This window comes from Sceloporus occidentalis, unplaced genomic scaffold (genome assembly GCF_023333645.1).
Source record: "Sceloporus occidentalis isolate IW3139 unplaced genomic scaffold, rSceOcc1.0.p SCAF_6, whole genome shotgun sequence".
In the NCBI taxonomy this organism is placed as follows: domain Eukaryota; kingdom Metazoa; phylum Chordata; class Lepidosauria; order Squamata; family Phrynosomatidae; genus Sceloporus; species Sceloporus occidentalis.
Window position 1 is genome coordinate 3,678,076 of NW_028316986.1, and position 25,249 is coordinate 3,703,324.

Here is a 25,249-nt window from a genome sequence, read left to right on the forward strand (position 1 = left end):
CCAAAGATTATTTTACATAGGCTGCATAGCAGGGTGCCAGAATCAATCTGGCATTCCCATCACAAATTGTACAACATCCCAGCCCTCTGGAGTTCTCCAGAAATTGGCAAGAAGCCGTGCTCTTTTCAATTGCTAACATTCCCCATGGAAACTGTGTTCTCCTCCAGTGTGTCCTTTAAGCTGAACAAGGAAAGACTCATCTGGGCTCTTCATTGCTACTGTTTGACGGCCTGTTAATGTTGTCTGGCAGCTAAATGATGTTTCCTTTGCTCTCTGAAAATGGCTGAATACATTAAGGAGGAAGCTAATTATTAATGTGTTATGGGGACTGGGTGGGTGATTCTCTCTGCAGGAGAGAACAGGAAGTGGGGGAATTATCTCCCCAAGGGGACCCTTTGGGGACAGGAGACAGAGATTCCATTAAGGGGTTTGGATACTGCTCTCACCCCCCCCCCCCCAGCTCAAGAAACAACCAGTCTCCATCTCCTCATAAACCAATCCAAACTAGAACCCTCCAGATATTTTGGAGTGCAGCCCCCTGAATCTCCAGGGCAGGGTATTTTGGATCAGGGTATTCTCCGGATCAGGAGAAGACAAGCTTGCTCCATCCTCAACATGACATCTTATCAAATATTTAAACATGGGTACCATGTCACCCCTTAACCTTCTCTTTTCCAGGCTAACATTCCCAGCTCCCTAAGCTCTCCTCATAGGGCTTGATGGTTTCCAAATCTTTAGCTCCCCTTGTTCTTCCTTGTGCTCCTTCCATAACAAGTGAGGTGGTCAATCTGCTCCAAGTTTTAAATCTGAACTTTAAAACAGTTATTCAAGGTTTCCGGATGTTCTCCCCACAAACAAGCTCAGCACTTAGGACAGCATGTTTTAAGTTCATACTGAAACTCAAGGCAGACTCAATGCTCCACTGGCAACAGCAGCCAGGAATCTCCATGATAGTACCTCCCTCTCCCTTCCTTCCTTCTCTGGAAGCTGTTATCCAAGGGCACCTTTCCCAAAGTCTTTGGCACAACCTTGTTAGTCCTGATTCCTCCAACCATAAGAACATCCAGTGTCATATAACCAAATGTGTTATTTTGCTTAAGATAAAAAAAAAAAGGCCACATATTCATGTATGGTCATGTAATCTTGGGGACAACTCATTTCCTTGAGGTCCACCTTGAGAAGCAAGTGAGGGTGTTGGAAGGAACAGCATCTTCTGAACTTGTTCTTGTGTTCTCTTATCCACTAGACTGAGGGTGCATCTACACTGTTGAAATAATGCAGCCTGACACCATTTTAAATTTTTTAAACTCATATTTCCCTCCCTGCATATTCAAAGTCTAATAATTTAACTATTTGGGATGCCTCAAAATATAATTCCAAAGATGACACTCCCCAGCATCCCTTTCTTGGTGTGAGTAAAGTAATATTTTTATACTCTTGATATTTTCTTTCCCAAAATCCATTCTTTAATACTGTTATCCCATTTTCTAATCATCCTTAAAGGGATTGTTTCTGGAATTGTTTGAAAAAGGTACCGGTATATTATTATTATTATGTAATAATTATTATTATGCTTTATTTATTTAGCGCTGGGAGCAACATCATCTTAAATACTCATTCTAGCAAGAGGGAAAAAACTTTTAAGTTTTTAAACTGCTGTAACTGCAGCTTATAGAGGATGGGATTTGTAGTTTTACAAGGTTTGTAGCCTTCTATGCCAATGAGGGCAGATCTCAGGATTCTGTAGGATGGAGCCACAGCAGTTAAAGTGGTGTCCAACTGCATTATTTCTACAGTGCAGGTGCACCTTTAAATAGAGAGGGATTAGGATCTTTTGTCTTCCTTTCCAATTGCTGTTCCTTCCTCCTATGGGCAGAAAGCATTGTCTGGTTCAGCCAGGTTTAATGAAGTGACTGCATTCCATAAGACTGAACCTTCTGTTCCCTTCCCTTCTGATCTTTGATGATGGAATACATGCTGCAACATGTCTCTCTCTCCGCCTTTTCTTTTTCAGATTAGTTTAGAAAAGATCAGGCAGGCTATCACAGAACAAATATTCCTCCTGATGAGGATTCCAAAATTATTTTTTTGCCTGCAACTTGGTCTTTTCAAAATCATCATCCTTTTAAAGTAGGCACCTAGGCCCAAGGTCAGCCAGTGAATTTCATGGCCGAGCTGGGATTCGAATCATGGTTTCCAGTGCTGTAGACCAACACTCAAACCACTATGCTATGCTGGCTATCTAAATGATGTTATTGTTATGCACCTTCAAGTCTACTCTGACTTATGATGAACCTCTCCTAGGTGATCTCCTCCTTTTCTTAGCAAAATTTATCCAGAGGATGCATGGCAGATGAGAGTGTGTGACTTGACCAAGGTCACCCAATGGGTTTCCATGGTTAAGCAGGGATTTGAACCCTGGTCAATCCACATTGAGAGACAGCATGGTGTAGTGGTTTGCTTGCAATAGATGCAAACTACAGGAAAGGAGATTCCAGCTCAGCATTAGGAAGAACTTCCTGGCAGTAAGACCTGTTCGGCTGTGGAAGATACTGCCTAGGAGAGTGGTGCAGTCTCCTTTTTTGGAGGTTTTTAAATGGACATTGAATTGCCATCTATCAGGCGGGATTGGATTGTGTCTTCCTGCATGGCAGAATAGGGTTGGCTCTGGGATGTCTCTAGAATTCTATGATTTTTAAAAAATATTATTATTGTAAATAGCTCAATGTATTTTAGCTTGGAAATAATTTTATAGACTTCTTTGAGGGAATACAACTTTAAAATCAATGTGCAGGGATTCTAAAAGAAGCGTCTCCAAACTTATGCCTTTCAAGTGAGACAATATTCTTATACAATCACAAAATCCTAGAGTTGAAAGAGCCCCGAAAGGTCTTCAGTCCAATCCCATTCTGCCATGCAGGAAGACACCATCAAAGCACTCCCTGTGATAGATAACAATCTAGCCTCTGTTCAAAAACCTCTAAAGGAGGAGCCTTCACCTTGCCTTGTTTATTTTCTCTCCTTCTTTGGAAGTCTTTAAACAGAGGCTGGCTGGCGATCTGTTGGGGATGCTTTGATTGAGAGTTCCTGCATGGCAGGGGGTTGGGCACTGGGGTCCCTTCTAACTCTATGATTCTACGACTTCTCTAAGCACATCACCCTTGCACAATACTGATGTCTGTCAGAAGGGTGGTATAGTGCAGCTGTGTGTGCAGATCTGCACCTTTGCATGATGAAAGATTTAGAGCGTTACCTTTGTACTCTATATACTCGAGTCCACGGGGGCACAAGGGCCAGGATTCTTGCCACTAAATCCACGAGGGTGCTTGGAGGATAACTCTTGTACCGTCCTGTTTTCCAGAGCTCGTACAGACCTGTGCCACGGATGACAAGAGTTGGGTACAGCTTCATGCCATCTGGGCGAAAGGCGGGGTTCTCGAAAAATTCCTGCAAAACCAGAATCACAGCAGAGAAATTACAAGCAATGGCCTTGGCTCATTATAGCCCCAGAGTTTATCAGGCTACTGAGTTGATTTACTCCTGTTCTCTCACAGCCACAGGAGTTTACCACATACCATGCAGCTGTGGACAAGTCTACATAGAGACTACCAAACTCAGTGTTCAAACATGAATCAAGGAACATGAGAGACAGACTGGGTCAGCGAGAAAAATCAGTAGTAGCAGACATGTTACCAACCATCCTGGGTATAAAATGAGAGCCATTAGGGCTGAAGGGCGGGGTATAAAAAACGTAAATAAATAAATAAATAAAATTCTGTTTGAAAACACTGAAATTCTGGACCATGCCAACAACTATCAGGTCAGAACACACAGGAAAGCCATTGAAATCCCCAAACACCTGGACAACTTTAACAGGAAAGAAGAAACCCTTAAAGTTAGCAAAGTTTGGCTAACAGTCCTGAAAAACACTAAAATCAAGACCCAACAAATGCAAATGTAAACCTCCCAGGATCAGGGTTTTCCCAGTAAACAACAGGTTTCTAATTAAACAGACACAAACCCTCCTCCTCCTCACACCCTGAGTACTTGCCATTCAACAACAGAGTAATACATAGATTAACATGGAAATCACTCCTCCCAACCCACAGTTACACAGTATATATACCCCACTCACTTCCATGCCAGCATTCTCTGAAGATGCCAGCCACAGATGCTTGCAAAATGTCAGAAACAAACTTTTCTAGAACATGGCCACATATCCCGAAAAACATACCAAAACATTTAATGTATTGGTTTGTAAATGTGGGTGAAGGTGACTGTCAGAAGAAAGGGAGCACTAAGAATAGAGTTGGGATAGCATGCAGGAGCAGATTGGAGGCATGTCTACATGAGCCCAATGAACCTGTTTCCCCCTGTCCTCATGGCACCCTGTCTTCACGATGCAGCACCAAAGCCTTGATTCAAACGCAGATTATCTTCACAATGCAAGGCCAGTTCCACACTGAATCCGGCCCATCCCTCCCTTAAACCAGATTGAAAAGATTTCAATTTTGCTCCAGATTTTCTAGGAAATTTTTACCATGTTGTTTTGGGCCCCAAAGAAGCCTTTTTTTGCAATAGGAGTAAATCAGAAGTCAACCTTTGGTTGACTTCCATTGGGCAAAAAGCTTATTTCAGGCCCCAAACAACCTGGGGCCTTGGGCAGAATATGTCAAAATTACCCTACATCTTGTGGGAGTGGGGCTCATATTTTGGAAAAACAAATTCTGGTTTTGGGGGGCAGGGGTTTAAAAACCTTCTTGGGGATGCTGGATTCTTCAAAAGTGGTCTTGGGTCTCTGTGCAACTCAGAGTATTCTGACTGGTGTAGATCCACCCAGAGTTATGATGACATGCAAACAAATATTCCAGGAAACATGATATTAGTTACAGACCATTAATTCACAGGGAATTTAGAGCATTTCCTGCTGTTGTAAAGTTGCAGACAACTTAAACTGGGCCTAAAATACCAGAACATTTTAGCTTGATGCGCTGCCAGTAACAAACCCAGGGTAGGGAAGGTGTGGCCCATGGGGCACATGAGGCCTTAGCCCAGGGTGATTAGATGTCCTCCTTTTTCAGGATATGTCCTCCATTTCAAAGTTCTGTCCCAGAGGAATTCTAAAATGTCCTTCATTTTGACCATGACCAAAAAGCATGAATGTACATTTATATTAGTGTTTTTGGTTTTTATTTGTTAATATCCTGCATTTTACAATGCCTTATTCTCCTTTGCAGTTAGGGCATCTGGTCACCCTGTTTTTTGCAGCCGCAGGACACCCCCAAAGCCTGAGGAGACCTGTTTTGAAAAGTCAGTGAAAATCTGTCTCAAAATTAACCAAACTGCCACAAAAAAGGCACCACAACGTGGTGGCTGGACGTCGTTTGTAGTTCACAATTCAGTCTCTCCAAATTTGAAATCAGCCGAGATCTGATCCTAACCAACAACGATGACTTGGTTAATGGGGTGCAAGTGGTGGGATCATTAGGTGGAAGTGACCATGTTCTCCTGGAGTCTGTAATACAGTGGAAAGGAGAAACCAGGCAAAGTCAAACTCACATTCTAGATTTTAGGAGAGCGGATTTCAGTAAACTTAGAGAAGTATTGAGGGCGATTCCATGGTCAGAAATACTAAAAGATAAAGGAGTTCAGGACGGATGGGAATTTCTCAAAAGGGAGATACTGAAGGCACAATTTCAAACAGTTCCAGTGAGAAAGAAAAACGGGAGGTGTCTCAAGAAACCAGGATGGATGACTAAGGAACTTTCAACGGAGCTAAGTTTGAAACGGAAGATGTATAAGAAATGGAAAAAGGGGGAAATCACGAAAAAGGAATTCAAAGAAATAGCAGGCATGTGTAGGGGTAAAGTCAGAAAAGCTAAAGCGCAGAATGAACTCAGGCTTGCTAGAGAGGTTAAGAACAATAAAAAGGGCTTTTTTGGATATGTCTGCAGCAAAAGGAAGAAGAAGGAAATGGTAGGGCCACTGCGTCGAGAGGATGGCAAAATGTTAACAGGGGACAGAGAAAAGGCAGAATTACTCAAGACCTTCTTTGCCTCAGTCTTCTCAGAAAAGGAAAAGGGTGCTCAACCTGAGGATAATGGAGCAGAGGACAGAATAGGGGAATTTCAGCACAGAATAAGCAAAGAGATAGTAGAGGAACACCTTGTTAATCTAAATGAATTTAAGTCTCCGGGACCAGATGAACTCCATCCAAGGATATTAAAAGAACTGGCAAATGTCATATCGGAGCCATTAGCAATCATATTTGAAAATTCCTGGAAAACAGGAGAAGTCCCAGCAGACTGGAGGAGGGCAAACGTTGTCCCAATCTTCAAAAAGGGGAAAAAAGAGGATCCCAACAATTATCGTCCAGTTAGTCTGACATCAATACCAGGAAAGATTCTGGAGCAGATAATTAAACAAAGGGTCTGTGAACATCTAGAAAGCAATGCCATAATCACAAAAACTCAACATGGGTTTCAGAGAAACAAGTCATGCCAGACAAATCTAATCTCTTTCTTTGACAAAATTACCAGCTTGGTAGATGAAGGGAATGCTGTGGATATAGTATACAGTGGAGCCTCGGGTTACGAAAATAATTCGTTCCGCGGCCGCTTTCGTAACCCGAACGGCTTTCGCAAGCCGAATCCCCATAGCCGCTAATGGGGAAAAGCCGCGATTTGGTGTAAAATCGCGGCAAAAAGCACCAAAAGTTTTTTTCGGGACCCGAAAAAACGTTCGTAACCCGGAACAATTATTTCCAATTGGATTTTTTCGGGTCCCGAAAAATTCGTAACCCGGGTATTTCGTATCCCGAGGTTCCACTGTATCTTGATTTCAGTAAGGCCTTTGACAAGGTTTCCCATGACATTCTTGCAAACAAGCTTGTAAAATGTGGGCTAGACAAAGGAACTGTTAAATGGATCTGTAATTGGTTGACCGGCCGAACCCAAAGGGTGCTCAACAATGGCTCCTTTTCATCCTGGACAGAAGTGACCAGTGGGGTCCCACAGGGCTCTGTCCTGGGCCCAGTGCTATTCAACATCTTTATCAATGACCTGGATGACAGAATTGGGGGCATACTTATCAAATTTGCAGATGACACCAAATTAGGAGGAATAGCTAATACCCCAGAGGACAGGATCAAGATTGAAAATGACCTGAATAGACTAGAAAGCTGGGCCAAAGCTAACAAAATGAAATTCAACACAGAGAAATGTAAGGTACTGCACTTAGGGCGGAAAAATAAAATGCACAGATATAGGATGGGGGACACCTGGCTGAATGAAACTACGTGTGAAAGGGATCTAGGAGTCCAAGTAGACCACAAGTTGAACATGAGTGAACAGTGTGATGCAGCAGCTAAAAAGGCCAATGCAATTTTAGGCTGCATCAATAAAAGTATAGTGTCTAGATCAAGAGAAGTAATAGTGCCACTGTATTCTGCTTTGGTCAGGCCCCACCTGGAATATTGTGTCCAGTTCTGGGCACCACAATTCAAAAAGGACATTGAGAAACTGGAGCGTGTCCAGAGGAGGGCGACTAAAATGGTGAAGGGTATGGAAACCATGCCCTATGAGGACGACTTAGGGAGCTGGGGATGTTTAGCCTGGAGAAAAGAAGGTTAAGAGGTGATATGATAGCCCTGTTTAAATATTTGAAAGGATGTCATATTGAGGAGGGAGCAAGCTTGTTTTCTGCTGCTCCAGAGAACAGGACCCGGAACAATGAATGCAAGCTACAGGAAAAGAGATTCCACCTGAACATTAGGAGGAACTTCCTGACAGTAAGGGCTGTTCGACAGTGGAATGCACTCCCTCAGAGGGTGATAGAGTCTCCTTCCTTGGAGGTCTTTAAACAGAGGCTGGATGGCCATCTGTCAGGGATGCTTTGATTTGGATTTCCTGCATGGCAGAATGGGGTTGGACTGGATGGCCTTACTGGTCTTTTCCAACTCTACGATTCTATGATTCTATGATTCTATGAGAGTCCAGCAGAAGAAAAAGTCATTCTGGTTTTGCTTTATCTTTATTTTCAGATTTGGCTCAGTCTGACCACTGGGAGGGGGAATTCATGAAGCAAAACATGCCCCCCAACCTGGCGCAATTGCCCACTTCTGCACTAATCTCTACAAGAGTCATTTCAAGATTTTAGAAAGAGAGAAAACAGGCACAAAATAGTTTCATGAGCCATCACAAAATGATGGTATCATGAGGAAAGGAACATGGACATCAGAGGAACCCCAGAGGGCTGGAGGATGAACCCTGAAAAGGCTTCCCTGGGCTTGTGGATCCCCACCTGTACCCTAAAACCTAGCGGTTTTATACTGTCCTGAGTGATATGTAGGAATTTAGAGAGAGAATTTTCACAGGGAGGAACTAAAATTAATGCATTTTAAATAGAAAGTATCTTCTGAAACTACAGAAGAAAGACAAACAAGCAAACCAATTTAGAATACAGCATTTTTCACCTGCAAAATAGTTCTGTAAATAGTGACTAGGAAGTAAATGCATTGTGTATGTGAATAGGAAGTAAATGTATAAGTCATCCTCATGCAATGGATGAACATTTGTGTTTGCCTTCAAGTCGCCTGTTGACTTATGACAACCCCACCAATTTCCTAGGATTTTCTCAAGCAAGGAATCTCCAGAGGTGGTTTTGCCAGTTCCTTCCTCTGAAATAGGGCTTAGACCCTAATATTCATTGGTGGTCTCCCATCCAAGCACTAAACAGGGCTCACCTTGCTTGGCTTCCAAAATGAGGATTTGGTGCCTTTCAGGTATTTAGGCAAGCTGGACTGAAATTTAATGTGCTGAAATTTCTTTTGTGAACCCACTGTTCACTTGAAATTTCTTCCAATAGATTACTTTCAAAAGCCAAGATTCCTAAATTTACTCTTCTCCAACGAATCACGGAATGCCTGAATGGTGTCAGTACCTATGTCAAAGCTGAAAATGAATTCCCAAACCCAAATGTAGTTTTCCATACCCGGAAAAGCATGCATGGAAAGATTTCTTTGTACAGGTAGACTGTTTTCGTAAGTTTGTTAAGTGTTGAGGTTAGGGTTTTGCATGATTCTAGGGCATCCCTTTTTTGGATGCCTAAACTATATTTCTAAATGCTCAATGGCAATGGTAGCAACCTGGAGACTGAAGGAAGAATTCAAGGAAAGAGGAATATTTTCCTCCCATCAATACACTGTGTGGTGGATATTCTTGTCCTGTTGCTACCAATCAATGGTACTGCCTTGAAAATCCCAATAATCAATCTGTCTTGTTTTGACTATTGTGCTTTTCTACACACACCCAGCCGAGCCATTTCTAGGCCATTTTATGGGCAAGGATGGCATTACTGGAAGGTGTCATAATGGGCACTTAACTTAAATGGCTTTAAAGGAGGCCAGACAATATCGACATTCAGAAGTCGGTGGACAGCTACTTCTCATGATGGTTCTACATGACCTCCATGTTTAGAAGCATTGTGCCACTCAGTGCCATTTGGCAGCACACCTAGGCAAAGCAGGGTTAGACCCTGAGGAAGGAGATGAGAAAGCTAAAGGAAGGAACATCAACAATCTGAGATATGCAGATGAGACCAGATCATTAAACAGAGTCTGTGAGCATCTAGAAGGCACTTCCATAATCACAAAAAAGCAACATGGGTTTCAGAGAAAGAAGTCATGCCAGACAATTCTAATGTCTTTTTTTGATAAAGTTACCAGCTTGGTAGATGAAGGGAATGCTGTGGACATAGTATATCTTGATTTCAGTAAGGCCTTTGACAAAGCTCCCCATGACATTCTTGCAAACAAGCTTGTAAAATGTGGGCTAGACAAGGCAACTGTTACGTGGATTTGTAATTGGTTGACTGACCGAATGCAAAGGGTGCTCAGCAATGGCTCCTTTCATCCTGGAGAGAAGTGACCAGTGGGGTCCCACAGGGCTCTGTCCTGGGCCCAGTGCTATTCAACATCTTTATCAATGACTTGGAGGACAAAATTGGGGGTATACTTATCAAATTTGCAGATGACACCAAATTAGGAGGAGTAGCTAATAACCCAGAGGACAGGATCAAGATTCAAAATGACCTGAATAGACTACAATGCTGGGCCAAAACAAACACAAGTCCAAGTAGAGCACAAGTTGAACATGAGTCAACAGTGCGATGCGGCAGCTAAAAAGGCAAATGCAATTTTAGATTGCATCAATAAACGTATAGTGTCTAGTTCAAGGAAAGTAAAAGTGCCACTCTATTCTGCTTTGGTCAGGCCCTGCCTGGAATACTCTGTCCAGTTCTGGGCCCCACAATTCAAAAAGTTGTTGAGAAACTGGAGCGTGTCCAAAGGAGAGTGACTAAAATGGTGAAGGGCCTGGAAACCATGTCCTATGGGGAATGACTTAGGAAGCTGGGGATGTTTAGCCTGGAGAAGAGAAGGTTAAGAGGTGATATGATAGCCCTGTTTAAATCATAGAATCATAGAATCGTGGAGTTGGAAGAGACCACAAGGGCCATCCAGTCCAACCCCCTTCTGCCATGCAGGAACCCTCCATCAAAGCATCCCCGACAGATGGCCATCCAGCCTCTGTTTAAAGACCTCCAAGGAAGGAGACTCCATCACTCTTCGAGGGAGTGTGTTCCACTGTAGAACAGCCCTTACCTGAAGGCAGTTCAGGATGGATGGGAGTTTCTCAAAAGAGAGATACTGACGGCACAATTTCAAACAGTTCTAGTGAGGAAGAAAAATGGGAGGTGTCTCAAGAAACCAGGATGGATGACTAAGGAATTTTCAACTGAGCTAAGTTTTAAATGAAACATATATAAGAAATGGAAAAAATGGGGAAATCACCAAAGGGGAATTCAAACAAATATTTGAAGGGATGTAACATTGAGGAGGCAGCTAGCTTGTTTTCTGTTGCTCCAGAGAACAGGACCCGAAGCAATGGATGCAAGCTACAGGAAAAGAGATTCCACCTCAACATTAGGAGGAACTTCCTGACAGTAAGGGCTGTTCGACAGTGGAATACTTTTCCTCGGAGTGTCATGGAGTTTCCTTCCTTGGAGGTCTTCAAGCAGAGGCTGGATGGCCATCTGTCGGGGATGTTTTGGTTGAGAGTTCCTGCATGGCAGAATGGGGTTGGAATGGATGGCCCTTGTGGTCTCTTCCAACTCTATGATTCTATGATTTATAAGCCAATATAGAGACAGGTTGTGATGTGGACTCTGCCACACACTCTTACGCTTGAGTTAACCTTGTGGGTGCACCTACCATTTTTGCCTTTGTTCACTAAAATTGCAGCCCCCATATATTAAGTACCCAACATCTCAGTGTGAGCAAAGCAAAGTCCTCAGGGCCCTGCTGCTCAAAATGCCGGGATTTCAGCAATGTGCGGAGGGGCCCCATTTTCTCTTGAATGGCTAGCCACCACACTACAAACTAAAAACAAAAATGCATCTATATTCTGCATGCACTCACCCACACACGTCAACAGCACACACTTTGAGCTTACGGGTTACACAAGCCAGCTGCAACACATATTTGAGAGGCAAAATAACTGATTTCACTATCAGCAGCCTTTCCTTTTTCTTAAAATATAAAGGCAACATTCCCTACTGTGATTACCGCTAATGGCATCAATGAGTGCCATTCATTCATGCCCTTGTAAACCCACCAGCATAAATAATCAGGAGGGATTGGGACAAATTAGTCATTTCGTTGCCAGGATTTGGCTGATTTTCCATCAGCGCAAAGCAGAACTGTTGCTCAATGGCGGTGACACAGTCTCCGTTCTTCCCCTGACAATCAGACGAGTGATTATCTTGCCTCGGCAGGATAAATATCGGGGGGATTAGTCACCTCTGTCCCTGTTCAGCTTCAGAGATACCAGTGAAATGGAGGGTGGCCCTTTGACAGCCAAATCAATCTAAGAAAAAGAGTGGAGGAATAAAGCTTGAAGTTGGAATTAAAAAATATATATATTCCAGAAGAGGCATCTGGGCTGCATCTGCACTGCAGAAAACATCCACTTTGACACCATTTTAACTGCCATAGCTTAATGCTTTGAAATTCTGGGAACTGTATCTGATTGCTGCAACAAGCTATGGCTCCCAGAATTTTATAGCACTGAGCCCTGGGAGTTAGAGTCGTGTCAAACTGGATTATTTCTGCACTGCGGATGCAGCCCTGGTCAAAGGGTTCTCCCTCCCATCATATGTGAGATCAGACAGACTGGCTCAAGAAACACGGCCTTTTTGGTGGTGGTGACAGTGGCACCCAAATTGTGGGAGATGTAAAATCTGTTAGCATCATCTTTCAGTATATCAAGATGTGTCTTCCATTTTTGGTGGGCTTTATTGCCTATGCTCCATTTTTGTTCACTACCCAAGTTGTGAAAGGCCTATGTTGTGGATGATTTGCCAAGTTCTCTCTCTCTTTTTGTCTTTAGGAATTTATTGAAGAGGAGATCATGAAGCAGACAGTCTGTAACCGCTTAGAAAGGAATCCCATGGTCAATATAAGTCAACATGGGTTTCTCAAAAGCAAGTCATGCCAGACTAATCTGATCTCTTTTTTTTTTTTGATGAAGTCACAAACTTGGTAGATGAAGGGAATGCTGTGGATGTAGTGTATCTTGATTCCATAAGGCCTTTGACAAGGTCCTCCATGGTATCCTTGCAAAAAAGCTAGTAAAATGTGGACTAGACAATGCAATTGCCAGGTGGCTTTGTAGTTCACTGACTGGCTAAACCTTAAAGGGTGCTCAACAGTGGCTCCTCTTCATCCTAGAAAGAAGTGATCAGTGGGGTGTCAAAGGGTTCTGTTCTGAGCCCAGTCCTATTCAACATCTTTAGCAATGCCTTAGATCAGGGGTAGGCAACCTGCGGCCCGCGGGCCGGATGCGGCCCAGCAAGGCCTTGGGACCGGCCCCAGCTTGGTCCTGCCGCCAATTGCCGCCGGGGCCTTTGGGGGGCAATTGTCTATAGAAGCCTCAGAAACATGCATTTATATTAACATTTTTTTAAAAATCAGCATTTTTTTTTGCGTGTCCTCCATTTTTTTTTAAAAAGTGTCTTCCATTTGAAAATTTTGTCCTACATTTGTCCTGGTTTATTTATATATTTAATTTTTTAAAAAATTATTTAACTATTTATTTTTTGGCTTCGGCCCCCCAGTTGTCTGGGGGACAGCAACCCGGCCCCCGGCTCAAAAAGGTTGCCTACCCCTGCCTTAGATGATAGAATAGGGGGCATGCTTATCAAAGTAGTTTTGAAGAGTGACAAATTTTCCCCAAACAATTATAATTATAATTATTATGTAGAGAGATCTTGTAGCACCTTTGAGACTTATTGCAAGAAAAAAATTGGCAGCATGAGCTTTCGTAGACTTCAGTCAACTGAAGTCTACAAAAGCTCATGCTGCCAATTTCTTTCTTGCAGTTAGTCTCAAAGGTGCTACAAGATCTCTCTACGTACTGATTCTACAGACTAACACGGCTATATCTTTGAATTCTATTATTATTATTATTATTATCATCATCATCATCATCATCATCATTATTATTACCATCCACCTGGTGCTATTGTGTTCCTAGCTACTGTAGTGGACACCCTGCCAACTGCAGAAGACACATGGGCCAAACAATCTGGGATCCCACAGTGAAAGCAAAATGTTCATCACATTAAGTAGTTAATCAGAGGTGGAAAGCAGATTATTTCCACAGGAATCAACACAGTAGGTTTTGGCTCAGTACAGCATTTACCTAGCATAGTACTCCTCTACCACAATTGTGCAGGTTGGTCACAACAGGCAGCGGATTAATTTTGTGCTCCTAATCCAGGGAAGTGAGAGAGCCAATGACTTCAAACTATACAAAACATGGCAGTCCTTATCTCCCAATGCATTCCTGGCAGGATAATGAATAGCACGCCTAAGAATAACACTTCAAAGCCACAACTGCTTTTGCTGATTGTCTCCAAACCCACAGGGCATCTAGCAGTCACTCAGCTGTTTGCACATACAAATGCAATATATTCTGCTACTCTCCCATGGGGCTCTAGCATTAAAGTCTCCTGGAGACAAGGCATTTCCTTGCCTCCTTTCCTAATGCAGTCTCACTCACAGTTTTAAAGAAATGCAGAGGACTTAAATAGCAGTTCTGTTCCCTTTGTGTCTATTAGGGTTGTATGATTATTCACACACAAACACACACACACGGGGGGGGAGGGAAAAACCTTGAAGATTAAGTGCAAGATGTCTAATGAAAGATGGCGAAAAATCCATTAAACATATGCTGTAAGCACATTCGCAGCACTCACATGAAACACATACTTTTTTTTCATAGGAGCCTGCTGAATTTCAGTATCTGTGCTACTAAAAGCAATGTAGGAAGAAGATTTTCTTAGAAGCGAACACTGCTGAATGAAAACAACAGTTCTTAGCAGCTGAGAGTTGTCCATTGCTTCACCCTCCAGTTGCACTGGAATACAGTTGGCCCTCCATATCTACGGATTTTTTATCCACAGATTTGAGCATCCACAGATCGAAAATATTCCAAAAAATATACATTCCAAAAGCAAACGTTGATTTTGCCATTTTATATAAGGAATCCCATTTAACTATGACACTGTTTTTAATGGGACTTGAGCATCCATGGATTTTGGTATCCACAGGGGGATTCTGGAACCAAAGCCCAGCAGATACCAAGGGTCCACTGCACAAAGTTCATCACTCCTCACACTGGATTACAGTTCTCATCATGCATGCTGGTTGGGGATGAAGGGAGTTATAAACCAACACAGCTGGAGAGTGCTAGGTTGGCAAAAGTTTTCTTGATCACGAATAAGTTTTTGTGAATGTGTATCTCATAGAAACATAGAATTATAGAGTTGGAAGAGACCGCAAGGGCCATCCAGTCCAACCCCATTTTGCCATGCAGGAACTCACAATCAAAGCATCCCTGACAGATGGACATCCAGCCTCTGCTTAAAGACCTCCAAAGAAGGAGACTCAAAGGCAGTATCTTCCACTGTCTAACAGCTCTTACTGTCAGGAAGTTCCTCCTAATGTTTAGCTGGAATCTCTTTTCCTGTAGCTTGCATAAATTGTTCCATGTCCTATTCTCTGGAGCAGCAGAAAACAAGCTTGCTCCACCCTTAATGTGACACTCCTTCAAATATTTAAACAGGGCTATCATATCAGCTCTTAACTGTCTCTTCTCCAGGCCGAACATACCCATATCTCTGTCTCTTTCTGCCATAACCTCAAGGCTGTGAAACCCAAAGACACCTGACATTTTGCATAGTTACTACAGGATACTAACTAAAATCTGTCGGCAGTTTCTCTGTAGAATCACCTGAGTGTAACTAGGTGTTAGACTTTTCCTAATCAGGACAGCCAAAGCTGGAGGCAGGTCTAGGAATTGATTTCTCAATAAGGCCTCTAAGCAACTCCAAGTACTGCTTTCCTCTGCAGGATCCCCAAAGTCTTCAAATAATTGAGAAATATTGAGCGAGCTGCTGCAAGGTAAAGGTGGGGGAGGAAAAGAGTACAGTGAAAGAATAAATATAGAGTGAGCTACAGTGAGAAGAACCACTGAGAAAGAAACAGCAAAGAAAAAGAACGCAAGAATGGGGGGGAAAGGGCTTCTAACCCACGCAAAGCTGCTACTGCTGCTACTAACAAAACACTGATCTGTCTTGCAACTAGAATGTTATAAATTGCAGAGTTTGGGACTTGAATGCCATGTCCCTTTCTGCCCCACCCCAATTTCCACCCTGTATGATTTTGGAGGAATTCAAAACCTAGCTTTGCTATATTATGGTTCTTCATTTGACCCTAATAAAGGGGTTGCCCCACTGTGGCTTCTGGAGCAGTTCAACTCAACTCTCCTTTACAAAAGCAGAAAAAAATGGTAAGTCTTCCAGCAGGCTCTCAAGGGCCATATTCCTTCCACTCAAGAAACAGAGGAGTAAGGAGGTAGCATTCAACTCGAAAAGCTGAGAGCGTCTCAGATGTGTACTTTACACTTTTAACTGAAATCTACATCCCTGCTCTGCTAAATTTCTCCCATCAGCAGAACCATCAAGAAGATGCAAATCATTTCTCAGAACATCTGATAAGATCTAAGGTTGGTCATAGTAAACAACTGGATGCAGACAAGGGAGTTGCATCCCGTTGTTGTGTCCACTGAGACGGATTAAGGATCCTTCAGCCCATTGAGTGGACAAGTGAAAATCACTTTGAGAGTTCCTCATTCAGAAACTAAAGCTGGATTCTATACAGGTACATAGAAGCCATAGACAATGTACCAATGTAATTATGATTTTATGGAGTATGATATTATGTATTTACATATTGCCTTTTAATGATTTTATATACCATAGCTACTCGACTATAAGTCGATCTCATGTACAAGTCGAGGGCAGGTTTTGGATCCAAAACTATGGATTTTGATATGACCCATGTATAAGTCGAGGGTAAAGTTTGGGGATATGAAGCAAAGGAAAATTATGCCAAAGAACGTAACAAAATTCCAGCAAGCATAATGGTTTGTGCTCCCACTAAAGCCTGGATAGATGACAGAACAGAGAGGCTCAGTGCTTTCTGGACAAATTATACTTTTGCCTTTCACCAGGTGATGGTTCCTTTTTTATAAGAGTTAAAGTACAACACTTACACTGAGCCATGAATAAGTTGACACAGGTTTTTTTGGGTCAATTCTTTGGCTAAAATTTCTAAACTTATACATGAGTATATACAATAATGCCCTGAAAAAATGCTTAAGCGTGCACACATACATCGTGTTTTTCTATTAATAAAACAACCCTCTTGAGAGTTACAGTGGGTCCTTGGCAACAGCTGGGCTCCTGCAGATACCAATACCAATGGATGCTCAAGTCCCTTTATATAAAACAGTGTAGTAAAATGGTGCCCCGATATAAAACTGCAGAATCAAGGTTTGCTTTTTGGAATTTTTTTTGTGGACCAGGGATATTTTCAAGCCATGGATGGTTGAATCTGTAGATGCAAAACCTGTGGATATGGAGAGCTATCTGTATCTCATCTTCCTTCCATGCACAGAGTTGTACAGCATCTCAAAACATGACCTTTGACTGTTTGCCCACATCGGGTGCGGGGCAGACCAATTTAATTAACACAGTTGACTTTTCAGACTGCAATTATTTAAGACACCGGAAATGTCAGGGATGTAATGGTGACAATTAATCCACAAGCAGCACAGAAATGAGGGCTGCAAAGGTTTATCGCTCGGCTCCTGAAATTGCCCTATGCGCTATCAGTTCATGATTCATAAAGCATGCAGGGATGGGGAGGGAGTTTTCCTCTTGGCAAGGTGCAACAGTGCAATGCGGCAGCTAACAAGGCCAATGCGATTTTAGGCTGCATCAATAGAAGTATAGTGTCTAGATCAAGGGAAGTCATAGTGCCACTCTATTCTGCTCTGGTCAGGCCTCACCTGGAATATTGTGTCCAGTTCTGGGCACCACAATTCAAAAAGGACGTTGAGAAACCGGAGTGTGTCCAAAAAAGGGCGACTAAAATGGTGAAAGGTCTGGAAACCATGCCCTATGAGGAACAACTTAGGGAGCTGGGGATGTTTAGCCTGGAGAAGAGAAGGTTAAGAGGTGATAGGATAGCCCTGTTTAAATATTTGAAGGGATGTCATATTGATGAGGGAGCAAGCTTGTTTTCTGCTGCTCCAGAGAACAGGACCCAGAGCAATGGATGCAAGCTACAGGAAAAGAGATTCCAGCTCAACATTAGGAGGAACTTCCTGACAGTAAGGGCTGTTCAACAGTGAAACACACTCTCTTGGAGTGTTGTGAAATCTCCTTCCTTAGAGGTCTTCAAACAGAGGCTGGATGGCCATCTGTCGGGGATGCTTTGATTGTGATTTCCTGCATGGCAGGGGGGTTGGACTGGATGGCCCTTGTGGTCTCTTCCAACTCTATGATTCTATGATTCTAAGAAAGATTAAAAGAACTGCATCCTGCACACACAGGGGCCAATAACTAGGATGTTTCTTAGGGAGGTGACTATATCACATTGAACGTGGTGGGCCGTTTTACACCGCATAATTACACCGGCAAGAATCAAGTGTTGGAAGGGACCTCCAGGGCCAACTTGCCATGCAGGAATACACAATCCAAGTTCTCTCTGTGACAGATGGCCACCCAGCCTCTGTTTAAAGATCTTCAAAGGAGACTTCACCAGTGTCTTCCACTGTTGAACATCAGGTAACAAGCTTGCTCCATCCTCAGTATGCCATCTTTTCAAATATTTCAGATATTTGAAAATATACCAGGATAGATTCTAGAGCAGATCATTAAACAGAGAGTCTGTGAACATCTAGAAAGCAATGCCATAATCACAAAAACATGGGTTTCAGAGAAAGAAGTCATGCCAGACTAATCTAATCTCTTTTTTGATAAAATTACCAGCTTGGTAGATGAAGGGAATGCTGTGGATATAGTATATCTTGATTTCAGTAAGACTTTTGACAAGGTTTCCCACGACATTCTTGCAAACAAGCTTGTAAAATGTAGGATAGACAAGGCAACTGTTAACATGGATTTGTAATTGGTTGACTGACCGAAGCCAAAGGGTGCTCAACAATGGCTTCTCTTCATCCTGGAGAGAAGTGACCAGTGAGGTCCCACAGGGCTCTGTCCTGGGCCCAGTATTATTCAACATCTTTATCAATGACCTGGATGACAGAATTAGGGGCACGCTTATCAAATTTGCAGATGACACCAAATTAGGAGGAATAGCTAATACCCCAGAGGACAGGATCAAGATTCAAAATGACCTTAATAAACTAGAAAGTTGGGCCACAGCTAACAAAATTAACTTCAACACGGAGAAATGTAAAGTACTGCACTTAGGGCAGAAAAATGAAATGCACAGATATAGGATGGGAGACACCTGGCTGAATGAAACTACATGTGAAAGGAATCTGGGAGTCCAAGTAGACCACAAGTCGAACATGAATCAACAGTGCGATGTGGCAACTAAAAAGGCCAATACAATTTTAGGCTGCATCAATAAAAGTATAGTGTCTAGATCAAGAGAAGACAATTCAAAAAGGACACTGAGAAACTGGAGCCATGTGTCCAAAGGAGGGTGACTAAAATGGTGAAGGATCTGGAAACCATGCCCAATGAGGAGAGACTTAAGAGAGCTGGGGATGTTTAGCCTGGAGAAAAGAAGGTTAAGAGGTGATATGATAGCCCTGTTTATATATTTAAAGGGATGTCATATTGAGGAGGGAACAAGCTTGTTTTCTGCTGCTCCAGAGACTAGAACTCAGAACAATGGATGCAAGCTAAAGGAAAAGAGGCTCCACCTCAACATTAGGAGGAACCCTGACATTAAGGGCTGTTCGACAGCAGAACACACTCCTCCCTCAGAGTGTGGTGGAGTCTCCTTCTTTGGAGGTCTTTAAGCAGAGGCTGGATGACCATCAGTCATGGATGCTTTGATTGAGAACTCCTGCATGGCAGGGGGTTGGACTGGATGGCCCTATGATTCTATGATTTGAAACCTGCCATCATGTCACCCCTTAACCATCTCTTCTTCAAGCTCGCAGAATCATAGAATCTTAGGCGCTTTACAGACCACCCCTTAGGGGCAGCCTGTAGGCACACCTTTCCCCGCTGGATCGGGGCCTCAGTGGTCAGAGGAGCAGCCGCTGAGGCCCCGATCCACCGCTTTCCAGGCTGCGGGGAAGCAGCAAAAGGCCCCTTCCCCGCAGCCTGGAAAGGGGTGTCCTTGGGGCTTCAAGCCCCAAGGACACCCCGCGGCGGCGGGAGAAGGAGAAAGGGGCCGTTTGGCCCCTTTCTCCTTTGGTCCGCTGGGCGCAGCCGTGTGAAGGCTGCGCCCAGCGGACCAAACCAGGAAGGAGCTCCAAAACGGAGCTCCTTCCGGGGTCGCGGAAAGGGCACCCTAGGCGCCCTGCTGCGACCCCAATACGTCACAACCGCGCCGCCTCATTTGGAGGCAGCGCGGTCGTGACGTATCAATGGTGGTGGCCGTGTGGAACAGCCGCTGCCATTTTGTGCGTGCACAGCGCGCACTAGGGTTAGGGCGGTGCAGAAGCACCACCCCGCCTTAACCCTAGTACGCGCTCTGCACGTACCTTTTAGCCGTGTGTAACGGGCCCAAGTTGGAAGATTTTAAAAACTGTAGGCTGCACACACAGGGGCCAATAACTAGCATGTTTCTTAGGGAGGTGACTATATCACATTGAGTGTTGTGGGCCGTTTTACACCGCATAATTACACCAGCAAGAATCAAGCGTTGGAAGAGACCCCCTAAGGGCCATCCTGTCCAATTCCATTCTGCCATGCAGGAAGACACAATCATCCCTGTTACAGGCGGCCATCCAGCCACGGTTTAAAAACCTCTAAAGAAGGAGGCCCTACCACTCTCCGAGGGAGCATCTTCTACTATGGAACAGCTCTTACTGTCAGGAAGTTCTTTGTAATATTGAGGTGGAATCTCTTTTCCTATAGTTTGCATCCATTGTTCCGGGTCCTATTCTCTGGAGCAGCAAAAAACAAGCTTGGTCCAGTCTCAATATAACACACCTTCAAATATTTCAAAGAATCATAGAATTGGAAGATCCCAAGGGCCATCCAGTCCAACGCCATTCTGCCACGCAGGAAGACACAAAGCCCTCCCTGTGACAGATGACACTTCATCCTCTGTTTACAAATCTCCAAAGAAGGAGACTCCACCACTTTCCAAGGCAGTGTCTTTTGCTTTCAAACAGCTCTTGCTGTCAGGAAGTTCTTGCTAATATTTAGGTGGAATCTCTTTTCCTACAGCTTGCATCCATTGTTCCGGGTCCTGTTCTCTGGAGCAGCAGAGAACAAGCTTGCTCCATCCTCAATATGACACCTCTTCCAATAATTAAATATAGCTATCGTTCATCTCGTAACCTTCTCTTTTCCAGGCTAAACATATCCAGATCCCAAAGCCGCTCCTCATAAGGCATGATGCGTGAAAGCAGTTTTGTTAAATGTGGTAGACGAAGAGGGGAAAGAAATATTAATCTAATTAGAGACATAGCAACAGCAGCTAGAGTGGTATTGGCAAGGCATTGCAAAATGAACAAATTGCAAGATTGCATGGAATGCATGGGAAAATTAGTGGAGATTACGGAAATGGGGAAAATTAACTAATTTAATCAAAGGGAATACAATAGAAAGCTTTTTAGAAACCTAGGAACCCTTTATAGTTTTGATGAAGGAATATCAAAGAGATGCAGCTATGTATGGATTTGAGATATAGAGGGGGAAGCAGGAATTTTACCCTTCTTGTAGAAAGCAATGTTGATTAATGAAGGTAATGGAACTTTAATAAGGGTGTTTAGTTTATAGCAAAAAAATGAATATTGGTTTGGAGTGCTTATTTAAAAATGTGATGGGTACTTAAGTGCGTTACATAAAGGTTCATTCTAAGAGAAGTGGGAAGTTCATGTTTTTTATAAGTGGCAGAGAGAGAGGTGGTGTGGGCTTGTGTGTTTGTATATTTTATGCATTGTGCGTTTTCTGTGTTGGAAATGAATTATGTTCATTAACAAAAAAGGGAATCCTGTGAAGAAGAAATGGATTGATCATCCAATCATTTCCTTTATTTCTGCTCTGCTTTTCTCCAAGACTGGGACTCAGGGTGGCTTGCAGGTAGAAAGATACAAATAAAACCCTATGTACCTAAAATCATATAATAATCAAGATTAAAACGGCATTAGACTGTCTGCAAAATTAAAACCACTCAAACGGCTGAAGGCCTAAAATAAAAGTAGTACAGCACACTATAATGGATAGTCAACATGGTTCCATGGTTCAAGGTCTGGACTAGCCCTCCGGAAGACCAGGGTTTAAATCCCACTGGCTGACCTTGAGCAAGTCAAACATTCTCAAGCCTTAGAGGAAGACAAAGGCAAACCCCCTCTGAAGAACCCTTAAGGGCCAGTGTTGTGTATTTCTGTATATACTCATGTAGAAGTCTAGAAATTTTAGTCAAAAAATTGACCCAAAAATCCCAGGTCGACTTATCCATGGGTCAAATGTAAATATTATATTTTAACTCTTATTAAAAAGGGAATGATCCCCTGGTGTAAGACAAGAGTGCAATCTGTCCTAGAAGCACTGACCTCCCTCTACTCTCTCTTCCATCCAGCCTTTAGTATGAGTTTAAACAGTTGTGCCTACCATAATTTTGCAGGTTCTTTGGCATTGTTTTCCTTTGCTTCATCATTTAGATCCTTTGTTACATGCCCCTAAATTTTACCCTTGACTTATCCAAGGGTATCAAAATCCATAATTTTGCCTCCAAAACTTGACCTCGACTTATACATGAGGTCAACCTATAGTTGAGTATATACGGTATTTGTTGGATTAGCGTTACAGCAGATTAGGATTAAAATCCCTGTTCAGATCTGGAAATGCACTGGGTGATCATTTTGGGATGAGTCACATTCTCTCAGTCTCAAACCCCTTCAGAAAATAAATAAAAAAGGAATGTTTTTGTGGGTTTTTTGGGCTATGTGTCCATGTTCTAGCAGAGTTTCTTCCTGACGTTTCGCCAGCATCTGTGGCTGGCATCTTCAGAGAATGCTTTGCCTGGAAAAAATTGGGTGTATATATACTGTGTGAGCCTGGGAATGCAGGAGTGATTTGTATGTGTATTGTTCTGTGCTGATGGCTGTCCTCAGGCTGGGAGGCTAATGGAAACGAGGATTAATGTCTGCTAATTGGTGATCATTATCTGCTGGGAAAGCCCTTGACTCTGAATGGTTTCCCATTTGCATTTGCTGAGTCCTTATTTTGCTATTCCTCAGGACTGGTAGCCAAATTTTGTTCACTTTAAGGATCTCTTCTTTCCTGTTGAAATTCTCAAGGTGTTTGTGGATTTCAGTGGCTTCCCGGCGCATCCTGACATGGTAGTGGTTGGCATGGTCCAGAACTCCAGTGTTTTCAAACAGTATTTTATGCCCAGGATGGTTTGTGGCATGTTCTGCTACTGCTGATTTTTCTGGCTGATCCAGTCTACAGTGTCTCTCGTGTTCCTTGGTTCTTGTTTGCACACTGCGTTTGGTGGTCCCTATGTAGACTTTTCCACAGCTGCATGGTATGCGGTACACTCTTCCTGCAGCTGTGAGAGCGTCTCTCTGGTCCTTGGCTGAGTGAAGCATTTGCTGGATTTTCTTTGTCGGTTTGTAAACCATTTGAAGGCTGTGCTTCCTTGCCACTTTGCCTATTCTGTCTGTGACTCCTTTGATGTATGGTAAAAATACCTTCCCTTTGGGTGGCTGCTTGTCTTCACTTCTCTGGGTTTTCCTGGGCCTGGCAGCCCTTCTGATGTCTGAGCTGGAATAACCACTGGCCTGTAGAGCCCGGTCCAAGTGCTTCAGTTCATCAGTCTGTATGTGTGGGTTTTCGGTATACTGTGTGACCCAAATGTAGATTCGGTTTGCGGATGACAAGGACATCCAAGAATGGCAGTGTTCCTTCCTTTTCTTTTTCCATAGTGAATTGGATGTTCCTGATGTGAGAATTGCGTATTCTAACCAGACCTTAACAACAACTATTGTAAGAACAGAATTTTATTATAAAGGAAGGTAGAAATACACTGAATCACGTCTTTGCTGAATCTGGAGAACACCAGGTAGAGACAGCACTTTAAAAGCCCCCAGACCCCTCACCTTTGGTTGCTTTTTCCAAAGGCACTTTCTTCTGTTCAGCTTTGATGTAAAATTCCTCCCTTTGTGCTGAAGGGGGGAAGAAGGGGGGGAGTAACCATTTGGTTCCTAGTTCCTCTGACTAGGAGAGATCTAAGGATGTATGCATCTAGGGCAGGGGTAGGCAACCTGCGGCCCGCGGGCCAGATGCGGCCCGGCAAGGCCTTGGGACCAGCCCCAGCCTGGTCCTGCCGCCGATTGCTGCTGGAGCATTTGGCCTATCAGGAGGAGGCGGGCAAGGGGGGGCAAGCGGCAGGCAAGGGGAGCAAGCGGCAGGCAAGGGGGGCAATTGTCTATAGAAGCCTCCGAAACATGCATTTATATTAACATTTTTTTAAAAATCAGCAAATTTTAGCGTGTCCTCTATATTTTTAAAAAGTGTCCTCCATTTGAAATATTTGTCCCGGTTTATTTATTTATTTAAATTTTTTTAAATTATTTAATTATTTATTTTTTGGCTTCAGCCCACCAGTTGTCTGAGGGATAGCAACCCGGCCCCCGGCTCAAAAAGGTTGCCTACCCCTGATCTAGGGTATCTGTTACCCATCCAGCCCTCATAAAACTGCCTGTCTGCGATACGTGACCATTCGGCCCATTCCCCATGGTGGCAGTCCTCCTTTCCAAAAATGCCTATCTATCTATATCACTACTCCCTCTCTATATATGCTTATCTATCTCTATCCCTATTTGTGTGTGAGAGCCTATTCACTGGCCCCCATTCTGCAGTTTATCTATCTATCTATCTATCTATCTATCTATCTATCTATCTATCCATCCATCAGTCTATCTATCTCTACAAGGTCTATCTATCTATCTATCTCTACAAACCTCAGGGCAGAATACACCCTGAATCCCTGCATGAAGGTAGATTCTGACACCTGAATCATCTGAACAACATCCACCCCACACATACAGACCGATACCTGCACAAGAACTCCAACCATCACCCAGGACTAAGAAGAGACACAATCAAAACACTGATAGACTGAGCAAAATGCATCTGTGAACCCCACTTCTTGGAAGATGAACTTAAACACTTGGACCGGACTCTACAGGACTCAGCAAATGCAAATGGGAAACCATTCAGAGTCAGGGACTTTCCCAGCAGATAATGATCACCAATGATCCCCATATAATCCGCCCCGCACACTCTGGTCAGCTGGGAAGCAACTTCTGAGGGTTCCTTCTTTGAAACATTCTTCGACTGCACAGAGGGCCTTTTCTACCTCAGTCCCGCAGTTATGGAACTCGCTTCCCGAAGAGCTCTGCTCGACCCCCTCCCTCGACCAATTTAGGAAGAGACTCAAAACCTTTCTCTTCGAACAAGCTTTCCCCCAGATGTTGTAACGCTTCTTTCCCCCTCCCCTTGCATCCTTGTACCTACACTTTGGCTAGTCTTTGTATGGTTTTTAATCTGTGTTTTTAATTCTCGGTTTTAATGCTGATACTGTATTGTTGTATTTATCGTTTGTTGTTCTCATGAT

General features: G+C 43.3%; 1 protein-coding gene across 1 annotated transcript in view; it reads right to left on the bottom strand.

Moving 5' to 3' along the window:
* ELP3 (elongator acetyltransferase complex subunit 3) overlaps positions 1-25,249 on the bottom strand; it is a 128,003-nt gene that overhangs the window by 43,955 nt on the left and 58,799 nt on the right. The window contains exon 10 of the mRNA XM_089528754.1: positions 3,254-3,447. Coding sequence (XP_089384880.1) covers positions 3,254-3,447 — 194 coding nt within the window. The remainder of the gene's footprint in view (positions 1-3,253; positions 3,448-25,249) is intronic.